The sequence below is a fragment of the Melospiza melodia genome, chromosome Z (assembly GCF_035770615.1).
Source record: "Melospiza melodia melodia isolate bMelMel2 chromosome Z, bMelMel2.pri, whole genome shotgun sequence".
In the NCBI taxonomy this organism is placed as follows: Eukaryota; Metazoa; Chordata; class Aves; order Passeriformes; family Passerellidae; genus Melospiza; species Melospiza melodia.
The window spans coordinates 67,317,505-67,341,476 of record NC_086226.1 but is presented as its reverse complement, the minus strand read 5'-3'; the positions used below and the strand labels follow the sequence as shown (position 1 = coordinate 67,341,476).

The following is a 23,972-nucleotide window of genomic DNA, read 5'->3' as shown; positions in this document are numbered from 1 at the left end:
CCTGCTTCCTCAGATGATGCTAGATCATGGATGGGTTGGTATCACAGTACCCTATGGCAGCAGGTATCTTTCTCTCCAAACAATCCTGGCCTGCTTTGTTTATCTCACCTAACACTTAATGCTGCAGTCCCCAGAAGGATTTTTTGCTGTGCCTCATCATTTCTCTGCACGTTTAAGTGAATTTTGTAATACCTTTTAATATACCATTTCTTGGGAGTTGCCAGAGTATGTTTATTAATATAAACATTAATTTTTGGTCTGAGAAATTCGTAACAATTTTCACGTAAAGAGATAATCTGTAACAGAGCAATCCCACAATAATAAACCAAAAATATTAAGACAAGTATAATTTCTGAAAATAGCACAGGTACAAACACAGTTGAAGAGCACAACATTAGAAAGCTGAAGCTTCAAGAACAATTGTATAGTAGGCAACCAAAATTCAACAGACAGGCACATTATTTCACAGACATGTTTCCTAAAGATAGTTTCTTAGATGCTTTCCCAGGAAGGGGTTCATCTATCAAGCACTGTAAATCACAAATAATTTGTTGGACTGCCTCATATATGAACCTCCAATAGATCAAATCAGAAAGCGTGTGACTCAGACCATGATCAAGACTGTGAGGGTATTTATCTGGAAATCCATCCAAAGTGTAACTGTACAAGTGTGCAACTAAAGATCTGAGAGACAGAGTTTGCTGGAAGCAGTGTAGTAACTTAGTTCAGGTAGCTGGAGCAAACAAAAGTTAAGAGCGCTTGGTCACAAAATTCTTCACATCTAATATAGGCAGGTATCACGGGGTGTGGAATTCATGTGCCAGAATTTTGCCCCTTTTTTTCCGTTTTCCATTTTATTAGTCTAATGAAAAATGCAACTTAAACATTGATACTCTTTAGCTCATCTTAATTCTGAACCCAATTGCAACGCTTGCAGTAGTAGAAAATAACATTTGCATTTTCTGCTGAACATCTTAGATCTGCTGGAGTAAGTTGCAAACTATTATTTTCCCTGTCAACAGTCACCACAGTTTACGAAGTTAAAGCTGCTTCATAAGACTTGACTTCAAATAGTTTGTGCAGTTTACAACAGAGTATTTCAGTTGTAAAGAGATCTGACCATTTTCTGGACAAAAATTAGAGCCTCTTATCAAGGACATTGTCCAAATGCCTCAAAACACTCAAAACACTGACAGGCAGGGTACACCAACCACCTTTAGGAAGCTTCTTCAAGCTTCTGCTGCTCAATCTGTTCTCTACGTGTAGACAGCTCTCCCACTCTTCAAGATGACCTATTTTAATAATCTAGATTTCACAACATGGAATAAGACACCTGCTATTAACTAGTGGGGTATTCCTGTCCTTAGAAATTAAAAAGTCAAGATAAAGGCTTCTCTAGAAGTTCATGCCATTTTACAAGCTGCAAGATACAAATTTATGAGGGAAACACAACATCCATATGGCAGGTAGAGGTTCTACCCCTCAAAAGGTCATCTAGCCCTAGGTTAAAAGACATAAGAGCCATAAAAGTTGTTTCAAAAGGAAGTGGAGAAAGCTGCTGAAAAATTTCCTTACCAGGCTATTTGACAAGGGTTAATATTTAACTGAGGTAAACTAATAAGCTTGTGAAATGCACTGCTGAACTTAAGGAGATCTCAGGGCCACTCATCCACTGAAATAAACCCCACAGCGAAGAAACAGACGAATCATGCTGGAACACAGAATGTGTTTGGGGTGGGTGTCAGAGTTGAGAGTCACTAAATAACAGCCATTTCCTACTTTTCTGTCTGAATGACCTGTAAGTACTGATATAGTTTGACTTCTTGGTGTCCTATTTTTTATGAGCAATGTCCAGACTCCTTGCAAAGTTTCTGTGCACTGATCACTTCAGAAAAGCAGTCCAATGACAAGCAGTGAAAAAAGTTTTATTTACTCTGTATCTTGCAACAAGTGTAATTAATCCACAGTATTTTCCCAAGTATAGTCTGTCATAAAATATGAACAAAAGCATCTTTTTTTTTCTGCATACACTGTCTTCCAAGTGCTAAGAAAATTATTATAACAGATTAAGAACAAACCTACAGCATTCTTTTACTTTAGCTGGTTCTGATACAGAGGCATACTTTTTTATTTGAGAATCAACTCCCAGAGACTTAGCTAATTGCACAGCATTTGTATCATCACTGATTAGCGTCCCAAGAGCCACAAGCAGTCTAAAAATAGCTTCAAGATCTTGAACAACTTCCATAACTGTGCTGATTACTGATAAACATTGAGCTTTGCCCTCAACGTTGTTGACTTTATGTAAACATACAGCATAGTTCAATGTCAGTGTGGCCAGTGCAATGTGGATGTTCTTATTATTGCCTGATTTCGTTTCTATTGCTTGTGTCATTATTTCATCCCTCTGTTCCATCATGAGCTTCTGGCCTGCATGGCTGACAAAACAATTGCAAAGAGCTCTAAGTGCCAACAGCTGGTTTGCTTGTTTGCCTTTAGGATTCAGAAATTTAAGAAGAAGGATGATAAACTGTACATGCTCCTTTTCACTGCAGAAGTTTTCATTCACAGTGGGATGCCTGACAGACAATCTAAGAATGTCTAGCGCTGGAAAGACAATATCTAAGAAACAAAACAAAACAAAATTTTAGTATTAATAGTAAAATTATGTGTAAATTTATCAGTGAGTTTCTTTCAGATGCAGACCTTCTTAGCCCTGCAAGTTTGGGAACAGACAGTAACAGTTTCATGCGTAAGTAAAGCATAAATTGTTTCACATTCATAAAGACAAATATTGACAAATCCATTCTAGTCACGCTTCAATTATCATTAAAAAATCCATAATCCTTAATTTAGGATTAACATAGGGCTTTGCAGAAATCTTAAAATCTTTTCTTTGTCTAAAATCTCAAACTGATAACACTGAAGATAAGCACAAGATATGGTAACTAATCCAAAAAAGTCTCTGAAAGCTGAAAGTTCAGTGACTGAACACCCCTACATAGACAGCAACTCCCTTTGTCCTCATTCCATAACTTACAGTACAGTGTAGGTACAAAACTGCTTACAAGAAAAGAAAATAAAAAATATATTCCAAACTGAAGAGCTGGAAATCATTGTAAGGAAACTGAACTGAAACCTTGTAATGTCCCTCCTTTCCCAGATTCTGAATACATATGTCTACTTGTATCTACTACTGGTATCCAATGCTTTCAACTAAATCAAAGCTAAACCTGCCCAACTACTTATCTTATTAGAGGTTTTTTTCCTGCACATATGCAGCATCTTCAGAATTAATGCCTTGTACAATACAAAGAGTCTGGAAGGTATGACATTGGCCATCACCAGCACCTCTTTATGCAAAACTTTGTTTGATTAAGTGATATTATAAAATGAGCATGAATTTTTAATATTGAAATGTTTTTCCTATTAGTAAATCTTTAACTGCAATTTTAAAAAAGCAGGTAACTTTAACCATTCTCAGATATTTGTATATGCAAACAATCGTTTCTTCCAGAATGTGCTGTAACAACCAAAATAGCTTTTCCAAGCCATCATTGCTGACAATATTATTAAATGTAATTATATCACCTCCACTTCCATTCTTCCAGCATGTCATTTCACTAATGCAGTTTTGGTCCTATAGCATAGCATCAGTAACTTTTTATCTACCATATTAAACAGGAGCTACTTTTGATTTTTTTCCCCCATAATTTATCTCATAATTTCATCTCTCATTTGCTAACAGCTTAGAATGCCAAGTTTGTACTTCCTTACTCTATTTCCTTACAAGTCTCACATCTTTTTGAGGATGGCCCTGCTAATGAAATAATCGTAACTGACTTTTATATCAAGTTTCCTCTTTATGTTAATTATTTTGCCAACAAAACTTGACAACCAATTACCAAATTTACCCCTGAAGCTGATCAATGCTGTCAGCACATTTTATTAATCTTCTCTTTTCTGCTTGGGCTATCAAGTGTTTGGGACTGACTCACTGTAACATACAGCATGACAAGACTTTTCATTCATGGTGAAGTACTGATGAGATGACGCTAAACACAATTGCAAGAGTTTACCTTCTGGCCAGTTAATTGCTCTCCATAAAGTCTGAAGTTGCTGTGCTGTAGGTGTTTCCGTAGAGGTGTTGCATGTTGCAGACAGTAACTTTTCTAGGATTATCAAGTCATCTTCAGTAAGCTTATGTTCTTCAGCTGCACTGCCATTAAGTTCCTTTAATTTGCCTATAATACCAAAAGAAGAGGCACAATTTTCCCAAAACAGAACTTCAGAAATTGAGATCTCAAATGAAATGCTACAAAAGCACTTTATAAACAAGTAACAACTATTGCAATTGAGTGGTTTTTGGGGGGGGGGCAGATTTTTTAAAACATGTTTTCCAATTTGATAATTTCTCATTTCAAGATTTTAATTATCACAATGATTGCTACTAATAATTCCACTTTAATAATGCGACACAAAGATTCAGAATTTGTAGAAAAATTTTAGAAAATGCCTACATGAAGATAAAAATGCAGAAAGGAGTCATAAGAACAACAGAGCTTTCATAACTGAAATACAATTTATTTTTACTCTTTTATTAAGTAGTAAAAACGTTAAAGGTCTATGTTCTTAGTGTGATCACAATTTTTTTATTTTTACTTCAATCATGTGATCATGTTTTGCTTATGACATGTGCTATATTCAATCTTCAGTGTGATTTAAAAACCAAATAATTAGATTATTGTAATGGATCTAGCATTAAGGAAATGTTTTTTTTAAGAAGCTCAGTTAGTCAAATTACTTCAAAAATATTAAAAAAAATCCTTAATATTAAAACACTGACCCAGTATCTGTGTAGGATTGGCCTGGTCAAAGGTGACCGCATCTTTCTTCGGAAAATAAATATTTTCAACTTTAGCTGCAGCTGACTGGTAGGCATCCATTCCTACAGAAGGGCAATACAGAGCATTCAACAGTGTACCAAGGTGTCTGATATAGAATGATGTCCTAGCCGTAACTCTCTACTGCTGGACATTACTTGGAAAAATATCTCTTGAGAAAAACCCTGAATGTCTATGCAAACAGCTGTCATTTCTTACATTATTTTTACATTCAGGGGTTAAAACTGAAAGCAATATCTTCACAAACTGTTCCCCCCTCATGTATAAGTTTACAAGTTGAAATTATTAACAGTCTTCTTAATTATGTGAACTAAATACACAGTCACTTATAGCAACAGCTATTGTAGTTAACACAAAAATGGCAAGGATCTTTTTAGGAAAAATATCCCTTTTGCCCCTGAAATCTTGTATTTTTATTATTTTCATAATGAAACTGTTTACATATTAGAAGACATTACATCGCAGACATGACCAAGTTAGGGCACATGCAATAGTAGCCTAAAATGTGATTTTTTAATGAGCAATATAAAGCTTTTATCAGCACCCATTATTATTTCTTAAACTCACAGGTCTAGTGGCTGATATTGCATAATGCCCATTAACTATGTATCAGTTTCTCTGATCAACAACACAACTACTAGGAGATCAATACTCCTCTAAGATTATTATTATTATACATTTTAAAGCTTGTGTGCATGATTCCTGCATGCAAAGGAAGGCTCTCTTATCCCGCTTTTATGATTAATTTCAGAGTATAAGCAGCTTCAATCTGCTATTTTTGATAAAGTATGAATTTGCATCAATGCAGAATTAATGTTAGAGAAAAAAAAAAAAAAAAACGCAACAATCAGGAATGTTTTTCACTGGCAGACATTTTCTCTTACCTGTAAATGGATCAACCCCGCCCACTGGAGGAACTGTGTTTGATGCTGAACCAGGAACGTACCGACCAGCTCCTAACAAAGATGTCAAGTTTTTAAACACCGCCACCAATAAAGAGGTTATGTATACCTGTATTTAGTTACCATTTTTCAAACAAAACTATTAAAAATTATTTTTCTGCACTAAAGGAATTACGAAGTAGTGTTCAACACCTCTTTAAGGATTAAATCTCAATGCCTGTGTGAGGATGTTGGTGATGACAGCATTCACAAGTTGTGAGCCCACAGCTGGGAGACACTGTGTCATCACTGTGGGACACTGTGGGATCTCTGGCACTCACAGGTGAAGAAGGCTTCAGCACAGCAGATACCTTATCTATGACAAGTTCCAGCAGGAGGGCACACTGCCCTGGCAGTGGCTCTCCTGTGGGAGTTGGACTCTTTCACACTGAGGCCTCAGTGAGGCCTCCATCTGCAGAGACCACAGAGCCACAAAAGCCATGGAGGAGAAACAGCTGGACACAGAAGCCTGTCAAGACAGGGAAGTAACAGCACAAAGGCTTCTGCTCTATCAGTGGATCTGCAACTGCAGAGCAGGCAGTGAGCGCTCTGGCACTGGTGTGGACCAACACCCAGCAGTGATGTGTTACAAGCCAGCTGAAACTACACCTCATGTCTGCAAAAACAGGAAAGGCAAGCAGCAGTGATGGGAAGCAGAGTAACCTCCTGCATGGTGGGGAGGCACCTGCCTATGCATATGGCCTGGTAACTTGTGTGGTATGTGTCTGCTGGGGCAAGGACTCAGGATGCCAAAGAGACACTGCCAAGCCTTGCCTGGCCTTCAGACTGCTACCCTGCTACTCTTCCACATGGCAATCAATGGTTTTGCCAAGGAGGTCTTGGAGGATTTCAAGAGTGATTAGAGGGCTCTGAGAACAAGGCTGAAGAGTTCAGGCCATTTCTTTGTTACTCTGAACAAAGCAGAAATGCTTGAATACAAATGGACTTATCAAGTGGGTCCGCAACTAACTGCATGGCTGGTTTTGCAGGCAAGATCTTGGCATCAAGTGATTACAGGAACCTCTTTGAGGACTAAGAGCTCCTAATCAGGGATGGGAGAAGTCTACCAATGCAGGGCTGGAACTAGGAATGTTTTTGCAAACACTAAATTAGTGAGGAGGACTTTACAATAGATATACCAGTGAGGATCAGAATATAAAATAGGGGGAGCATGGTACCAATAAAGATCATGTAAAAAAACCAAGTAAAAATGAAAATAGAGAACTACCTCTATAAATATACCTAATCTTGTGTGGTTCATGACTATGAAGTCTGGCAAAACAAAAGGTTTAGGTCCTTACTCTTCTGCTGTAGTGGAACAGAGTGACATGAGGCACACCCAACAGCAGAGGGCTTATCTCAACTGAACAGATCTCGGTATGCTTTGCAGTGGCAGAGCCCACCTTACCAGGCTGTTCCACACTACTGCCCCAAACAGAGAACTGTAAGAAACAGCTGTCTGGGGCTAAACACATAATGCAACAGAAAACAACTGAAATGCGTATCTTAAGTGCTAGCCAGAAGACAGATATGAATTTCCCATTACCTGTAAATGGGTCTGCTCCAGGTATTGCACTTGATCCAGATGAAGAGCCTGGAACATAACGTCCAGCACCTAGTCAAACAGTCAGAAAAGCAATGACTATTAAACACACCTTGATGTTATTAAAATCCAGAGAGGGGTAACAAAGCTGGTGAAAGGTCTGGACTGCCGATCCTAAGAGGAGCAGCTGAGGGAGTTGGGGTTGTTTAGTCTGGAGAAGAGAAGGCTCAGGGGACACCATACCTCACTCTACAACTTCCTGAAAGACGGCTGTAGCCAGCTGGAGATTGGCCTCTTCTCCCGGGCAATGTGATAGGCAATGTGATAGGAGGAGAGGGCATAGCCTTAAACTGCACTGGGGGAGGTTTAGGTTGGACATGAAGAAGAATTCTTTCACAGAAAGGGTGATTAGATACTGGAATGAGCTGAGCAGGGAGGTCGTGGAGGTGTTAAAGGGAAGACTGAATGTGTGGCACTTAGTACCATGGTCTAGCTGACATGGTGCTGTTCAGTTATAGGTTAGACTTGATCTCAGAGGTCTTTTCCAAACTAATTACTTCTGGGATAACTGCAACTCTCAGAGTTACATATAAACCAACAAGCCTGTACTCCCATTTTCAGTCCCTTGCAAGAAAAAGATTTAGCTCAATTATGTTAATGCTATTTTCTTCAAAAATTCATCTTTGTGAAATTAATTGAATTAGTTTGTTTTGTAGATGTGATAAGCTAAATGTAATTGATTAAACAATGGTTTAGCTTATCAGTAATCAACTTGTTCTAGTTCCATTTCCTGCCTGAAAAAGGTTCACATTTATGTATTTTGACTAATTCTCTGGCTAAATTTTTGTATTTTATTAATTGCCCTAATAGCATCTGGCACTTCTTGTATGAAAACTGGACTTTTCTTTCACTGGAAAAAAAAGACTAGACTGAAAAATACGACTGGCTTGATTAGAATTTTGCTGAATATTCTTTGTTTTTTGGGGTTTTTTTTTCAGAACGAAAAAAAAAACCTTTGCCCTCAATCATTTTAAGATATGAAAGTATCTGTAGAAGAAGTTCAAGACCTACAACACTGAAGCCTGCCTGGGCAGACAATTCTATGACGCTCAACAAGGACAAGTACTGGGTCCTCCCCCGGGTCACAACAACCCTGTGCAGAGATACAGGCTGGGGGCAGAGTGGCTGGAAAGCTGCCCAGAAGAAAAGGACCTGGCAATGCTGATCATCACCTGCCTGACCATGACCCAGGAGTGTGCCTATGTGGCCAAGAAGGACAACAGTACCTTGGCTTTTATCCCAGCAGGACCAGGGCTGTGACTGTCCCTCTGTACATGGCCCTGGTGAGGCCACACCTCAAATCCTGTGGTCAGTTCTGGGCCCCTCATGACAACAAACACATTGAGGTATTGCAGGCAAGTCCAGAAAAGGGCAATGCAGCTGGTGAAGGATCTGGAGCACAGGTCTTATGAAAAGAACCTGAAGGAACTGGGGATGTTTAAGTGGTGCAGGTGGACCTTACTGCTCTCTACAAGAATTTGAAAGGTATCAAGGTGGACGTCAGTCTCTTCTCCCAGTAAATGGATGCAAAGAAGTGGTCTCAAGCTGCACCAGGAGAGGTTTAGATTCAATATAAGGAAAAAGTTCTATACTGGAAGGGTGGTCTGGCATTGGAATAGGCTGTCCAAGGAAGTGTCTGAATCATCATCCCTGAAGTATCCAAAGAACTATGCAGATATGAGGATATGATTTAGGGGTGAACATGGAAGTGGTCAGTTAATGACTGAACTCAATATTCTTAGAGGTCTTTTCCAATCTTAGTGATTCTATGGAAGTGAAAGGGATTGGAACAACCGTGGCCAGAGCATGGTGGCCAGTGCTACTACATTTACTGGAAGCCAGCCACTGGTGGTGTACCCCAGGAGTCAGTACTGCATCCAGTTCTGCTCCACATCTTCACTAATGATGGTGTCGAAGATCAGTCAGAGTGTGCTGAAGACACAAAACTCGGAAGAGTATCTAATGTCATCATTTAAGTTTAAAATATTTACCTGTAAATGGATCTGAAAATTGATTACTTGTACTGAACAGTGTTTGCCCCTTAGTGTTGTCCATAATAAACTTGGCCACCTGATCCAGAAACATAGGATTTAAATCATTCTTTTGCAGGAAATTGTATGCAGTCAGCCAGGGATCATCAGTGATGTTATATGGCAGTTTGTAGGAAGGCCCATTTTCATTTACATCAATGGTGAAAACATAGTCATATTCCTTTAAGTGGAATAAAAATAAAAACACATTAGAAGTCTTCCAGCACTTTTTACATAATGATCTATTAAATGTAGTCTAACCTAAGCCTAAGAATTTAAACCACTGCTACTTCCAGAACTTATCAGCAATACTCTCCTGAGAGACTGCAAGTAAACATTTGCTGATTTAGGTTAAACACTAAACATTACTTAGCAATAGCCAAAACATCAGTGTGTTGTAACACTGTTGCTATACTATATCCAAAACACACAGCATTGTACCAGCTGCTAAGAATACAAACTGTGTCTCAGTCAAAACCATCACAGACTTAAGCCTGTATTTTCCAGAATTCTCTGCTCAAGAAGAGCAGAGTAAAACAACATATCATTGTAATAAGTGTACACATATATTACAAAGTAAAGATGCATCAGGTCACTTTCACTGACACCTCCGGCTCCCTCCAACGCTATAGAGCAATCAATTTGATTGATTGCTTGATTTGATTTCTTCTCTCAAGAAATTTGACTCTTAAAAGCACACTTCTAATGCTAGCAAATGACTTCCTAATGCTTCTTTAAAATCTGTGAGAGTGAAAATCAGTATTTTGGAGGCATTTCTTCTGTGGTGGACCCTGACAAGCTTTTCTGTGTATATTTCTGTAAAGGAAACGTTTTTTAGCTTTTATGTCTTTAGGTTAGTTTACCTTTAAGTTCAATAGTTACTATAGAGAAGCAGGACAGAAAGTCTGGTACCTAACATTTTAGGTAAGCCTTGCATTATAAAGTTCATTTCCTTTGGGAAGGATATTTAAACTAACTTCTCAAGGTATTAACAATACATACAACAGAACTTGACAACTTCTCTACTAATGGTTTACCTTTCTCCAAAATAATTTGTGTCCATTAGCTTTCTCATTTTACAAAATGTGTTTTCTAAGTAATATACTGTACTCACTTAGACTTCTACCTCTGATATCAAAGGTATCCAAAAAAATCATGTTTTCTAATACAGATATTTTTAAATACCTGTTTTCTAAATTATATTTTATCTGAACAAAGACCAGTTACTTAGGAAAGAATGAAACAAATTAAAGTTTGCACATACCTTTCCTTCAAATAAAACTTTTCCAGACGTTTGTTGTGTGGCTCCAGAAGAACCAACAACATCACCGATCTTTATCCATCTTCCTTCACTTACACTCCATTGATATGCTTCTACTTTCCCATTATCTTTAATAAGCCGTGTCTGTCCATCTCTTGTTCCTGTAGGCAGGAATTTAAACAATTTCAAGGATATTATTTACTTTAGGAGAGAAAAATATTCAAATGGTGCTCAGCATTAAAAATTTTAAAATAGTTCAACAACACTTGAAACAACAGCACAGCAGATATATGGTTTAATCCCAGATGGCAACTAAGCACCACACAGACACACTCATTGCCTTCATGGTTGGGGTGCAGGAAAGAATGAGATGAACAGAAGTGAAAAATTTGGCAATTGAGATACAATTAAAAAGGTAAATCAAAAACTACATGCAAAAAGGTAAATCAAAAACTACAAGCAAAGCAAAACAAGGAATTCATACACCACTTCCCATGGGCAGTCAGGTGTTCAGCTGTCTCCAGAGGAGCAAGGCTCCATCAGGCTCAACAATTTCTTGGAGAGACAAACGCCAACACTCCAAACCCCTCTCACTCCATACCCCTCTCACTTCCTTCTTCTTCCCCCTAGTCTATATGCGGATGGGTATGGGGATATTCCTTGGGTCAGTTGGGGTTAGCTGTCCCAGCTGCGTCCCCTCCCAGCTCCCTGCACACCCTCGGCTCCTCACCGGTGGGGTGGTGAGGAGCTACAAAGGCCTTGGCTCTGTGTAAGCCCTGCTCAGCAATAACAAAAACAATGCTGTGTTATCAGCCCTGTTTTCAAGCACAAATCCAAAACACAGCCTCATAATAGCTACTATGGAGAAAATCAACTCTATCCCAGCAAAAACCAGACAAAATACTACATCTCACAACAAGAACATCAGATTTCTTAAGGAGCATTTTACAATTATGGTAACAGTATCTGCCAGCCGACTAAGTGGCCAAACCAATACTTAGGTCAAGTACTTTAGAAGTTTATCAGCTTCTCAGTGAGATACCAATTAAGAAAAGTGACATTCTCCCATAGTCTAACAAGATGCAAAGTTTCATACGGATCTAAGATCTACGCCACTTCCTAATCATAGCCAAGGGCTGAAGTCACCGGTTACTTCACCTTGGGAAAAAGTATTTGTCTGTTTAAGAATAATGTTTACTATTGATTCTACTGCATTCTCAAGTACCTACACAGTGTGAACCGAGCCCATCAAGACCACCTTTCAAGCCAAAAGCTAAAGCAGAAAATTTGCATTTCTAATTTTATTAAGAAAAAAAACCTGCATATTCAGTATTCCATTTACAAATTACCTGTTTCACATACTCTTGGTACAGCTGGCAGAATAGATAGAAAATATCTCAAACATAATGTAGCATCAATTCCACCTTTTTCTAAATTATCTCATAGGAGAATAAGAAAACCCCCAAAACCAAAAAACCTTGAGTCCTGTTTCCAAAAGAATCTGTGAAAGGATACCAGAGCAAAATTAAGCCATTTTCTTCGGTAACCCTATCAAAAGGGATTAAAGCTTTAAGTTTGGAAACCATCAGATGCTTCAATACCTCCAACCAATATTTGGAGGCACCTCTGACATGACAGAAGTATAGTAACTTACCAGGATCCTTAAGGTGTTCTCTTCCAGGAAGGTCATCAGCATTGATATCTCCTAAATCACCAGTTTTAGGGTCAATGGATGCTTGGGCAAGCTCATTTTCAAAAGCCTGAATCTCTTCAGCACTTGCTGTACGTTCCAAGGACTCTGTAAACACCCTTATAATTCCATCACTGAATGGAGAGAAAAGATTCGAATAGAAATACTATTTTAAATGTCATTGTGATATTTTGTGATAAATTCTAATGGTGACTTCTATGTCGCAATAAACCATCACTATTTTCAATTACCCCTCCCAATTATAGCTATGAAAGGAATTCACTCTCATACTAAAACCATACAGAGAAGGAATCAAGCAGGTAACCCTGTCTTCAGAAACACTTTAATGTCAAGATACATATGCTTATGCAAAGTGTTTTTATACCATGTTTTCTAAATTTATTCTCAAGTCTATTCATGATTTACCACATTTCCAAAGAACTCACTCTACCTCTATGAATGACATAAAAAAATTACTTCATGGATGTAGTGCAGTGCATGTTTAAATTTAACACACATCCACTCTGATGGATTTATTTTTAAATATAAATGAAACTGACATCCAAAGTGATGCTGGCGATTTCTTCAAGTATTATCAGATTTGGATTTACAAATATATTGAAAGTAAAACTTGGGATACCTTGCACCAACTACGATGTCACCATTGTCTAAGACACAGCAGCACCACACAGACTGAGCTGGGAGTCTGATTGTTTGAGCACATTCCCCTTGTTTCCAAATTCTAAGAGATCTATCCTCTCCAGTTGTTACAAAATCTGAAAATAAAAAGATACAAAAAAGTTCTAAAGTACATTTTTAGCACACTGTGATAATGGATGCTATTCTGAAACTAGGTATCTAAAAATCACAACAGTGAAAGAATCTTTCTGCAATTCAGTAGTTCTCTCAATTACAAGTAGAGAGCAAAAACACCCCACTGTTCATTTGCCTTCTCAAAAAATACAAAGTGCATAAATTGCAGATTAAGCAGCCAAACAGTGAATAAAACTGTGCCCAAGACAAAAAAGATCCCTTCATCCTTTAAAGGGCTTGAACAATTTTATACTCATCATAGTTTCATCTTGCACTACAGTTGCTTAAGTCCACATTTAAGGTACCATTTGGAAGGTAAGCCTGCTTTATCAGGAAATACACATAAAGCAATTTTAAAAGTCTACAAACTACTCAATGAGGGATTTTAAGGCATAGGAGGTCCACAATATATGTACTAACCCATATACATGCACTTGACCTACTGAACAAATGTGCAAGTATCCAATACACCCCACAAAGGTCACTGACTTGGAATTTCTTCTGCAACTGGCTCAACAGTTAGTTCTGAACCTCTAAATCTCTAACTCTGAAAACAAACGTAATTAAGCCTCATAACAAGAAATTCTTAACCTAAACTACATATAATGCACATTGTGGAAGTATTTAAATTTACATTATCTCAAACTGGCATGCCACACATTACTATTTTACTACTCTGCAACAGCACTGAAATACAGGTGGCAGCCAAGACAACAGTTTTGCCTACTGTTTCATCTAAGTTTTACTTAAGCTTTCAATCAGGAATAACCCAGGACCTTTCATCCCACATACTGCCAGAGCAATTTTGACAGCAGTGCAACTTGGAGTCAATCTCAATGTATTTTATTTCTTCCTTACACCTAGTGCAAATAGGTGTATTTTCTTACACTTATTTGCACTAGGTGTAAGAAAAAAATTAAACGCTACTGGTCTTCTTCAGTTGTGGCAGTGGCACAGAAAATCAGAATACACACCTTCTCATTTCATTTTGAAAAATGTCGTGTAACAGCTGGGAAGGAATCCTACCTTTACATCGAGGGAAGACAGAAATGCTGTATATGTAATTTGTATGTCCATAATACACCTGCAGACACTCGCCAGAGATCTGCCATCTTCGAACACTAGCATCATTAGCACAGGAAAGGAACTCCATTTCACTGAGAATAGCTAAACCTCTCACACAATCTTCATGTCCTTTACAAAAGGAAGAGAAAATTTTAATGCAGTTATTGTCTCCATTAGCAGCAGTATACCATTTCTGTATAGCTCACATCTAAATCCAGGCAAAAAATCTTTGTTGGAATAGTTAGAAAAAAAAATTGCTCACAATTCTGTGAAAAATATCTTGTTTTCAGAAGTCATGTGGCCTCTGGACATATAACTACTTCAAGAAGTAGTTTACTTTCAAAATCCTGCCTAAATATTGTTCAGTTTATGTATGTTTTTGTAAGATTTTAGTGTTTGTTCTCTTTTGACAAGAACAGACCACACCAATGAAATTATCAACTGCAGCAACATTTACCGGTGAATGTTCTTTCACATCTGCCTGCCTTCCACAGTTTTATAGTTTTGTCAGCTGAACCAGTCAACATTAATCCCTGTTCCGGAAGTATCTTCACTGCCCATATTGCAGCTGTGTGACCCTGCAAAAAACCCAACATTGTTAAGACATGTCAGAATCAAATTCAGAGTAGTTATTTCACATTCACGTAGGGGAACTTCATACCTGTAATGTCATCATACATCTGTCATTCAACCAGACTTTTGCTGTTGTATCCCATGATCCACTTAATAATGTGCCAAATTTCCCAGATGAAAGGCTGCAAACTGGAATGAACATTTAAGTCAGAACTGACAAGTACCCTGCACTGCCACAAATCTTCAGTATTCAAGAGATTCATTTAAGAGGATTTATTTGGTATTAGTAGCATATTTAGTGTTGAGGAGTCTAGAGAAGAATTAAGTGAACTGTACTTGCACTGCAACCCAGAAAGAAGCTGCTTAAAATTCTCTTAATTTTACGTTTAAAAAATTGAAATATTTTTGCCATTCATATTTTTATACTTCTCTCAGTCACAGATCTCTTCTCTTGGACTAGAATATGATGACAAACAGGTGAGATAACTAGCCAAGACACACAATTAATGCAAATGGGACATTTTTAAGAGACAGAAAGGTATTAATTGATGTCTTCAAGAAGTTATTTCATAAGAAAAACACTTAGCTCACCTTCTTGGAGGGCAAAATACTACCACCAAGAAATCTCACTGTGGTGAGATTCAAAGATTTAGTAGAAAGGTAATCTGCAATTTACACAGTGTAAAGCTCTGTATTTAAAGCACCAATTAATATTAAATACTCATCTAAGTAACAAAATGGGCAGAGGAAGTTTATTTAGGAAGCTCATTTTTTTTCCACTTGTATCAGCTTTGACAAAAAAAATAATACATGAAGAAGTAAAGTGCAATTCTTGACAAAAGGGTAATCATTCTGTCAATTGCCAGGAATTTAGAGAGACAGTGAAAGTTCAAACATTCATCAGGACAAACTTGGAAGTCCTTGCAATGAATGGTCACTGCATGAATTAAGATTATAAAATCCTACTTGCAGAGAACATAATTAAACAGTTTGCTACATTATATACCAAATAAATCAAAACTGAGTTTCATAAATTTGATTTAATTTCCTCTCTAATAAATCACGTTAACTTTTATGCAAAAATCCCCAAAGTACAATTACTACATACCTGTGTTTTTATGACCCTTAAGGACGTAAAGAGGAGCTGAGTTGTCAACTGTGAAAATGCAAATATTATGATCATTGCCACCAGTTGCAATCAGCCCACGAGGGTAGAGGTCACTTGGAGGTATGATGCACACGCAAGATACAAAATTTGAGTGGCCACTCATACAGTGCATCTCAGTAAAACCCCTGTTAAGACTAAAACATAGATAATAATCAGTTTAGAATCATGACAGAAACAGCACTTTGAGTAAATTACAGCTCTTATTAATTAACAACTATGCTTGTCTTGTGCTGAATAAGTACTATATATGGCCTAGAAAGAATGAAATTTAAGACAAAAATTATATCCCAGTATGTCGCAGACATTTTTTCATAGAAATCCTTTCTTTGGGATTTGTTCATCTTCTGGGAAGCTGAGGCCCCAGAAGAATGTAAACAATTGTTATCGGCTGGTGTGGAATGCAACAGGTGCAGCAGTGATTGGTCTTCTGTGAGTGTTTGAATTTGCACTCACAGGAGAGCTTGTCCTTGCTTTCTGCTTTGTTATTCATTCTTTCCTATTCTATTCTTAGCTTAGCAGCCTCTGCAACTTCTCTATTTATTTAGTATAGTAATAATGTATTATATATCATATATCAATAAATCCAGCCTTCTGATCATGAACCAAGATTCTCGTCCACTTCTCTGACCCTGAAGACCTCATCAGGTCGCTGTAATACCAGAATTCTTCCCCATACACAATACTAAAGCTTTCCGCTTATTTTTCAATGTAGTGATAGGCCTGGAAGGACTTTTGTTCTTTCTTGCTCATTGGCAAACACTCTGCCAAATTTGATGAGAAATAGCTACAGTTTGTCTTTATGCCATCTTTTTTTTGCCTGAAAACTCAAATGTATGTCCAAGTACATGCTAAAGTAAGAGCACAGAAATGTAGTTTACTGCCAGCCAAGTGTATTCACTGCCTCTTCATTAGGAGCACTACAGAGGAATAAAAGTTAAACAGATCATAACTGACTCAACCAGCACCTTCATTGCCTCATCCTCAGCCAATCTCAGCAGTTACAGCACTAATGGAAAAAAGCTACTTATTCCCATAGAATAAACATGTAGGTTGTGGTGTTGTGTGCTTGTTATGTTTGCCTGTGTTTATTCACCCTCCTTCAAACACAAAAGCTATCACATGATATCATACCTGTTATCCTTCAAACCCTAAAGCTTGGCAAGCTTGAAATATGTAAGAAAATCACGATACTCTCTAGATTCTAAAAGATCTCCCCTTGACGCACATAGAACAAATCACAGGAGCAACATCTCTTCTTGGAAAAGCTGAACCAAAACAGCACACAGCAGTGTGCTCACCCACTGAACCCTGACTACTGTAGTCCCTGAGCCTTCAAAGCAGAGAAGCATAATCAATATCAACATTTGTAGTTGATACAAGTAAGTTATGTCTTCTTCCTCACAAAGTTCTCAAAAACTGTGGGTTAGAACTAAATTCCTTTCCTCCTGCAAATTTCTGTGCAATTTAGCAAGTTCTTTGTCTTGTGATAAGAGACTCAGTAAGACCCACTTAATAAGATTAGTTTTCCTTCACCTCAGTCGCAGAGCTCCAGAGAGCAATACGAAGAGACATGTAAGCACTCAGCAAATTTGCCAATTATTTCTATTTTACATGAACGCAATGGGAAGACCATCCATGCCTAGTAACTTCAGAATACAGATCACAATACAAAACTATAGTCTGGGAGGAGGTACATCCTGTAGCTTCCAGCAATACCCCCACATCTCCTACACACATTCCTTAGCAGTGTATCTGGTCTGCTTCTGGTCAAGGCAATATGCTGAAAATTTGATTCTGTGTATTCAACTACACAAATTAGCAGGAGACATATTAGTGGAACATCAGAAAAATTAATCTTGGGGTATTTTTTCTTTTTCTATGTCTTTGTGTATTTAATTTTCTGTACAGTTTATTTTCATATTCCATTTAATACTTAAAGAAGCTTGTTTAACAAGGGTGAGAAAGGATGGAGTTGTTTTGTGTGCTTTTTTTCAAAGCACAGTGCCTTACTGTCAAAATAGCAGCACTGTTACTTAGCAGGATTACTTGGGCACTGAATACTATGAGGTAGAAACAACGTTATTGATACCACTTAGGAAAAAAGACGCCTAGAACTAATGGCATTGTTCCCATTTCCAAAGCACACTACAACATAGATGTGCAGCAAACGGCTTTAAAACATACAACTTTCCCCAAAGGCATGCAGAAGTTAGGCCTGCTCAGCCTGGAAAAGAGAAAATTACATGGAGACCTCATAGCAACCTTCCAGTACCTAAACGGGCCTACAGGGCCCCTGCAGAGAAGTTGCGAATATCCCATCCTCGGGAGTGCTAAAGGCCAGGATGGACAGGGCTCTGAGCCAAGTGTTCTGGTGAAAGGTGTCCATGCCCGTAGCTCAGGGACTGGGACTAGCTGATCTTGAAGGTCCCTAACGTGACTCTCGACAAGTGACAATGCCAACCACGAGCGCCGCCTGCGAACAGGCTCCCGCCGTCCGCCACCTCTCTCGGTCCAACGATTGTGCCGGCAGCCCCTGAGGAGAACTCAGCTGCACGGACGAACTCGGCGGGGCACGGGCGGAGCCCCTGTGGCGCCACCTCCACGCTCTCCGCCGCGGCCCAGCACTCACCCGTCAGGGGCCCAGAGCCGCGCGGTTCTGTCCCGCGAGACGGACACGAAGCTGCCTTCCGGGAAGAGGCCGCGGGTGAGGCCGCGCACGTCCTGCCCGTGCCCCAGCAGGGAGCAGCGCAGCCGGAACGTGCTGCCCTCACCCGCCATGGCGACAGCGCCGGCCTGACACAGCACAGACTGCGCGCCGCCGGAAGTCGTGCCGGATGTGCCGTCACAGGGCGCGCCGCCGGACCGAGGCGAGGCTCCTTATCCCGGCAAGCACTGCGCTACACGCAGGAGGTTGTGCTGCCGCTCTTCCGTCGCCAGGCCCTCTGGGAATCGTAGTCTTTGGGAGGCACGGCCGGCTGGAGCGAGATTTGCGGCCATCGCGATATCCCCGCGAGCGGTTGCTGCGATACGGCGGCGCTGCCCGCGGGCTGATGGCGGCTGAGGGGCGCGGTGAGGGGACGGGGCCTTCCCGGGCGGTCGCGGCCCTGGCTCCGCGCTGCTGTGCGGCTGGGATGGGCTCCTTGATGGGCTCCTTCGGGGGTGGCGAAAGTTGCCGGGGTTTGTGAGGGACAGCGCGGTTTGGGATTGCTGTAGTGATGGGTGATGGTTTACGGACCCTCTGTAGATAACCAGAATGAGTATTTGCACCAATTGCTCACTTCCAGTTTGTTTCATTAAAGATTTGCATTCAGATAGTGAAACAATAAATGCTACAAGAATAAGCTAAGAGCTCAGTAAACACTGAAAAGAGAGTGCTGCCTCAGCTTACGTTAAATGGTCTTTCCCGAGCCCTGCCGCTCATGGTCTCGTACCATCCAGTAAGGAAGTACTTTGCAAATTGCTAAAAAAACCAAAACTATCCCCCCCATAACATTGTAGTAAGAGTTATGCTTTAAAGAGTCGGTTTCTCATAGTTTTAAGGACCTTGTGCAAGTCAAAGGATGATTTCTTTTCTTACCAGAGAGAAGTTAAAAAGGAAACGAGTATGGCCAGCGGTAACAGACCTCCCACAGCTCGTTCTGCCTTAAGATCAGGAATAGGACTGACCTCTTCATCAAGGCCTGCCTCTTCATCAAGGACTCCGTCAGCAGGCAGAGTAGGAACAGCGGTATGTTAGAAAATATTAAAAATATATCATTAATTTTTATGTCTTTAGATTTGTTTGTTTGTTTGTTTTTGCTAATCTTATTTTTTTTAGTGCCAAGACCAGAGTGAGGAGAAGTTTTTTTTTGAGAAGAACTTAAGATTTCAGTTTCGTATAAAGTTTTGCTAACCTTCCCTGGAGTAGATCAGGGACTTCCAGCATCCAGAGTTCACCTGGGAGACCTAAATAGCATTAATGTTGCTGATAGATGGAACAATGAACAGCTGCTCAAAAGTAATCCCTTACCTTCTACAGGAGACATTCATCTGAAGCTTTGCTTCCTTGAAGAGATGTAAATGCTAAAATGTTCCTACAGAAAGAGTGAAGAGACTAACTGAAGTTTTTAACTGCTTTTGCAATTGCTTAAGGATAATAAAGTTATATTTCAGACTTGGTAGATTTTTCATTTGTTTTTTTATAGATGCCTCCTAGTACAGCAAGACCTGGTTCTCGTGGTGGTTCTTTGACTCCTGGAGGAGTCTTATCATCTCAGATTAAAGTTGCAGACCGCCCAGTGACTCAACAGGGATTAAGTGGAATAAAAACTGCAGTGAAAGGTATTTTATACTGAAAATAACCCTCAAGATGTCTGCAAACATTTTGAAAGAATATTTAGGTTTTTAAAGGGAAGCTTTTCATCATTGTGTAAATTGCAGAGTGAGGAGCTGTGATTAAAAGGAGGAGCAAAAAGAAAGAGAAAATTAAAGCGTCCCTCTTTCTGTGATTAGTCTTGGTAGCCAAACATAAGCATTTTTCTGTAACTGAGCTGTCTTTAAAAATAATTCAAAAGAATAAAACAAGGTTATTGTGTCTTCTTCCATCACTACAGAATACTTAAAATACTCTGTTACATCGTAACTATTTTTATATTTGTATTAGTAATGTTTATCTTCACAGCAGTCCAAAATGTCTTCTTTTTAAAAATTACATAATAACTATATAGGGACACCAAAAGATATTAGTTGTACATTTTTTAATGTAAATTTGGCAAATTGTTTTCCTAATTTACAGTTCATCTAAAGCAAAATATCATATTGCTTTCTTTTATCAGGTCCTCAGAGACAGATAATGGATAAAACATACTACCTTGGCGTGCTGAGGTATGTCTTAACAGCACACATTTAATGGTCTGTTCCCTTTCAGACACAGAGTTGGAGCTTGAAAATAGCATGAAATAAGTGGTGTTCATGTATAATGAACTTTTATAGGAGTGCTGCTGTAAAAGTGAAGGTTATTTGCGTATAGATATTCTGTAGGAGGAAAGGAAGTAGATTCCCTTGAGCTTTTCTTGTTAGGCTTGCTAAGTTAAATGCTCTCTCACAGTGTTAGTAAGGGGAGGGTTAGTGATTCTGAGCTTCCAGCTCCAATGTTTATTAGGTCTGATAGCTCCATTTGTAACAAGTACCATTGCAAAACAAAAATTTTTTATTATACGTTTCAGATTATTTGCTTGGATTATACATTCAGCTAGCAATGGCAAAGGCAAGACCTTGTGCAAACTATTGCATGCAGGATTTTATCAGTTGCTCGTATTATTGAGCAACTGATAAAATTAGGACTAATTGTTGAATAATTAGTCCTAAAATATGTAATTTTAAATATGGATGTTACCCACATTTTGTGACATTAGACTGTGTTTTTTTTATTTCCACATTTGTTTTGCCAGCAGAGACAAAAAGCTAATTAAAACATTTTATTTCATACCAAGGTTTTCCAGCAGCTACTTAGGACTTTAATTGATAGAACCATTTTGCTTTTTTCTACACTTACGTCTCCTTAGAAATGCTGAGTTGAAACAAAGTGCAGTGTGAGAGATACTAATTGCAAACATCCTATCGTAAAATGTGTTTACTGTTTTAGCTGTGCTTTAGTTGGATATCCAAATGTTGATGATTCTTTTTTCTTTATTTTTTTCAGAAGTAAAATAAATGAACTTACAACAGAAATTAACAAGCTGCAGGAAGAAGTAGAAATGTACAAGCAAGAGAAATCTGTCTATTTGTCCTATGAAAAACGGTGAGATAAATTGCAGCTAATGCAGTGCTAACTTTCTAAGTCACAAGACTGTTTCCGAGTATTGAGCAGGCTTCAAGGAATCACTAAGTAGTTGGTTTTTTTCATTATTTTATTTTTAATTTTAATTAATAATAATTTTTCATTATTTTATTTTATGTGCAAATCTTTACCATCTGAAGTTTGACCTTTTTGTTTCATATTTAGGGCAGAGGCTTTAGCTGGTGAAATCAAAGATTTTCAAGGTCAACTAGCAGACTACAACATGGTATGCTGCTGCCAAATTTTGATACTGAATGCTCCTATTTATTCTCTTGCTGCTTGTGCTTTATTCTGAATAATTTTTTGACCTTTCTATGTGAAAATTTACTAGTTAATACTGCCTTTATTCAGTTATTGGCAAGGAAAGAGATGGAAACAGGTAAACAAAAAGTGTACTATACATTGGGAGAAGCATCTGCATATGGATTTAAGAAACTGGTGTTGTGTAATATTTCAGTGCTTAGAACAGTGACATATAATGATGATTATTTCTAAAAATGACATGTCATCTATTCAGATTGGCAAATCATGTTTTTTCCAATTGCAATAACCAAAATTTGCTATTTTCATGAACCTTTTGTCTGACTTTTGGTTTTTTTTTTAGGAAAAGGAGAGCAGTAACAGGTTGGAATTCTTTCTTGTTTCAGGTTGTGGATATACTTAACACCAGTACAGATATGGCAGAAGTGATCCGTGATTACAATATGGTAAGAATTAGGATATTTGCTATGCTTTAACAGTGAAAGGATGTGTTACTTTCTTGGTGCTTTGAATGTGTGACATATATAAAAAAGCCATTTTTTTCAAATTAAGTTATTCATAATGTTGGCAACATGTTAGCTGTAAGAAAATTGCCTGAAGTCTTGTGTTAACTGTCCCATGATGTTTTTTTGTGATTTACATCTGAGAAGGCTGTTGTCACCCCAAATTATGAGTGTTAAATTATCTTTTTTATTTTTTGGGAGCACAAAACACCAGTCTTAGACAGCCAAATTTAAGCAGACTGTACTGCCTTGTAAAGCTGCCTGATCTTCTGGACATTAAGTTCTCTTTTATCTTCAGCCTTCTAAATGTCTCCAGTGTAAAAATATTAACTAGGTCTCTGACATAGCCACCACAATATCAAAGAGTTGTGTTCTTCCTTTGCTTTCCTTGTTTATTTCTAATACAGCCTTTTAAGTGTTAAGGCATGAATAGCACTATGCAGATTTTCTTTCTTATGATCAATTTTTCCATAAACAAAAGAAACCAGTTTCAGTAAAGGTTGTTTTGGTAACTTGAAAGATCACCTGAATATTTCTTGGTCAAAATAACTTTTTTTTTGTTTGCATTTGGTTGAATAATAAAGGTACAATGTCTGTGTCATAAAGAGAAGAATGCTTTTCATCCCATCTGTGTGGTTTTAAACAGTATATTAGGAAGTGTTTCAGGAATAAATCCCACAGAAATAGGAGGTGAATCAATTTCTCTGGAAGTATTTAGAAGATGTGTACATGTTGTTGTGGTTTGTTTGTGGACTTGTCAGTGCTGAGTTAAGGGTTAGACTTGATGATCTTAAGAGACATTTTCCAACCTATATGATTCCATGATTTATTACAAACTTGATTGTATTTTATTTTATTTTTTTTTAAGTTAAAGGTTCAGAATGACCGAGACACTCAGAATATAGATAAAATTTTCACAGAAAGACAAGCGTAAGTAAATTTACATGTCTGTTTTTCATTTTTGAATAACTCAACTTCTCATAACTCAGCTTGGGAAAATTGAGGTGTTACATGCTACCAAAGCAGTGCAATGCGTGTGAACAATTTCAAGATGATAAACATTAGTGCCAGGTTGTAGTTGGAGTTCCTAGCATTAAACTCTAGTAACTCTTCTGAAGATAGTTACCCTGCCATCCAGGAAGGGCTAGGTGGCACTAGAGACTCCTGTCTTTTTGCAGTCTGCTATCAAGTTCTGGGAGTTTTGTTGTGGAGCAGCAGAATGAAGAAAGCAAGCAGGGAAGTAGACTTTTGCTTGGCTAGTAACATAGGTTTGTGCAGAGGGACAGATGAGGATGGTGAGATGCTTGAAATAAGAATTTGTAAGCCATGAGGATGGCTTGTG

The 23,972-nt window shown here is 38.4% G+C and overlaps 2 protein-coding genes across 3 annotated transcripts in view; one reads left to right on the top strand and one right to left on the bottom strand.

The window, feature by feature from the left end:
* Positions 1–332: 332 nt before the first annotated feature.
* PLAA (phospholipase A2 activating protein) lies at positions 333–18,841 on the bottom strand. The gene is made up of 14 exons (XM_063181415.1): positions 18,678–18,841; positions 15,989–16,182; positions 14,969–15,069; positions 14,765–14,885; positions 14,269–14,436; positions 13,070–13,205; positions 12,394–12,563; positions 10,743–10,900; positions 9,440–9,659; positions 7,392–7,460; positions 5,789–5,860; positions 4,847–4,948; positions 4,080–4,244; positions 333–2,622 (listed from the first exon to the last, which is right to left on the bottom strand). The coding sequence occupies exons 1-14, from the start codon at positions 18,824–18,826 to the stop codon at positions 2,057–2,059; spliced, it is 2,391 nt and encodes a 796-aa protein (XP_063037485.1). The 5' UTR covers positions 18,827–18,841; the 3' UTR covers positions 333–2,056.
* Positions 18,842–19,012: 171 nt separating this feature from the next.
* Positions 19,013–23,972, top strand: part of IFT74 (intraflagellar transport 74) — a 35,960-nt gene continuing 31,000 nt past the window's right edge. The window contains exons 1-8 of one of the 2 annotated variants that reach the window (XM_063180937.1): positions 19,013–19,117; positions 19,629–19,775; positions 20,233–20,368; positions 20,863–20,911; positions 21,729–21,827; positions 22,032–22,092; positions 22,514–22,573; positions 23,499–23,560. In XM_063180937.1, the coding sequence (XP_063037007.1) occupies positions 19,653–19,775; positions 20,233–20,368; positions 20,863–20,911; positions 21,729–21,827; positions 22,032–22,092; positions 22,514–22,573; positions 23,499–23,560 (590 nt within the window). In that variant the 5' untranslated portion in view covers positions 19,013–19,117; positions 19,629–19,652. Of the gene's footprint in view, positions 19,118–19,165; positions 19,226–19,628; positions 19,776–20,232; positions 20,369–20,862; positions 20,912–21,728; positions 21,828–22,031; positions 22,093–22,513; positions 22,574–23,498; positions 23,561–23,972 lie in introns of those variants that run through there. The other variant, XM_063180938.1, reaches the window with a different exon arrangement.

What these genes read in the sequence shown, in the direction of transcription:
- PLAA (XM_063181415.1), bottom strand. Translation starts at nt 18,826, where the DNA reads ATGGCGGGTGAGGGCAGCACGTTCCGGCTGCGCTGCTCCCTGCTGGGG. An exon ending in TAAGGGTCATAAAAACACAG is followed by an intron (nt 15,070 to 15,988) that starts GTATGTAGTAAT and finishes TGTTCATTCCAG; the next exon opens with TTTGCAGCCTTTCATCTGGG. An exon ending in AAGTTTTATTTGAAGGAAAG is followed by an intron (nt 9,660 to 10,742) that starts GTATGTGCAAAC and finishes TTCCACTTAAAG; the next exon opens with GAATATGACTATGTTTTCAC.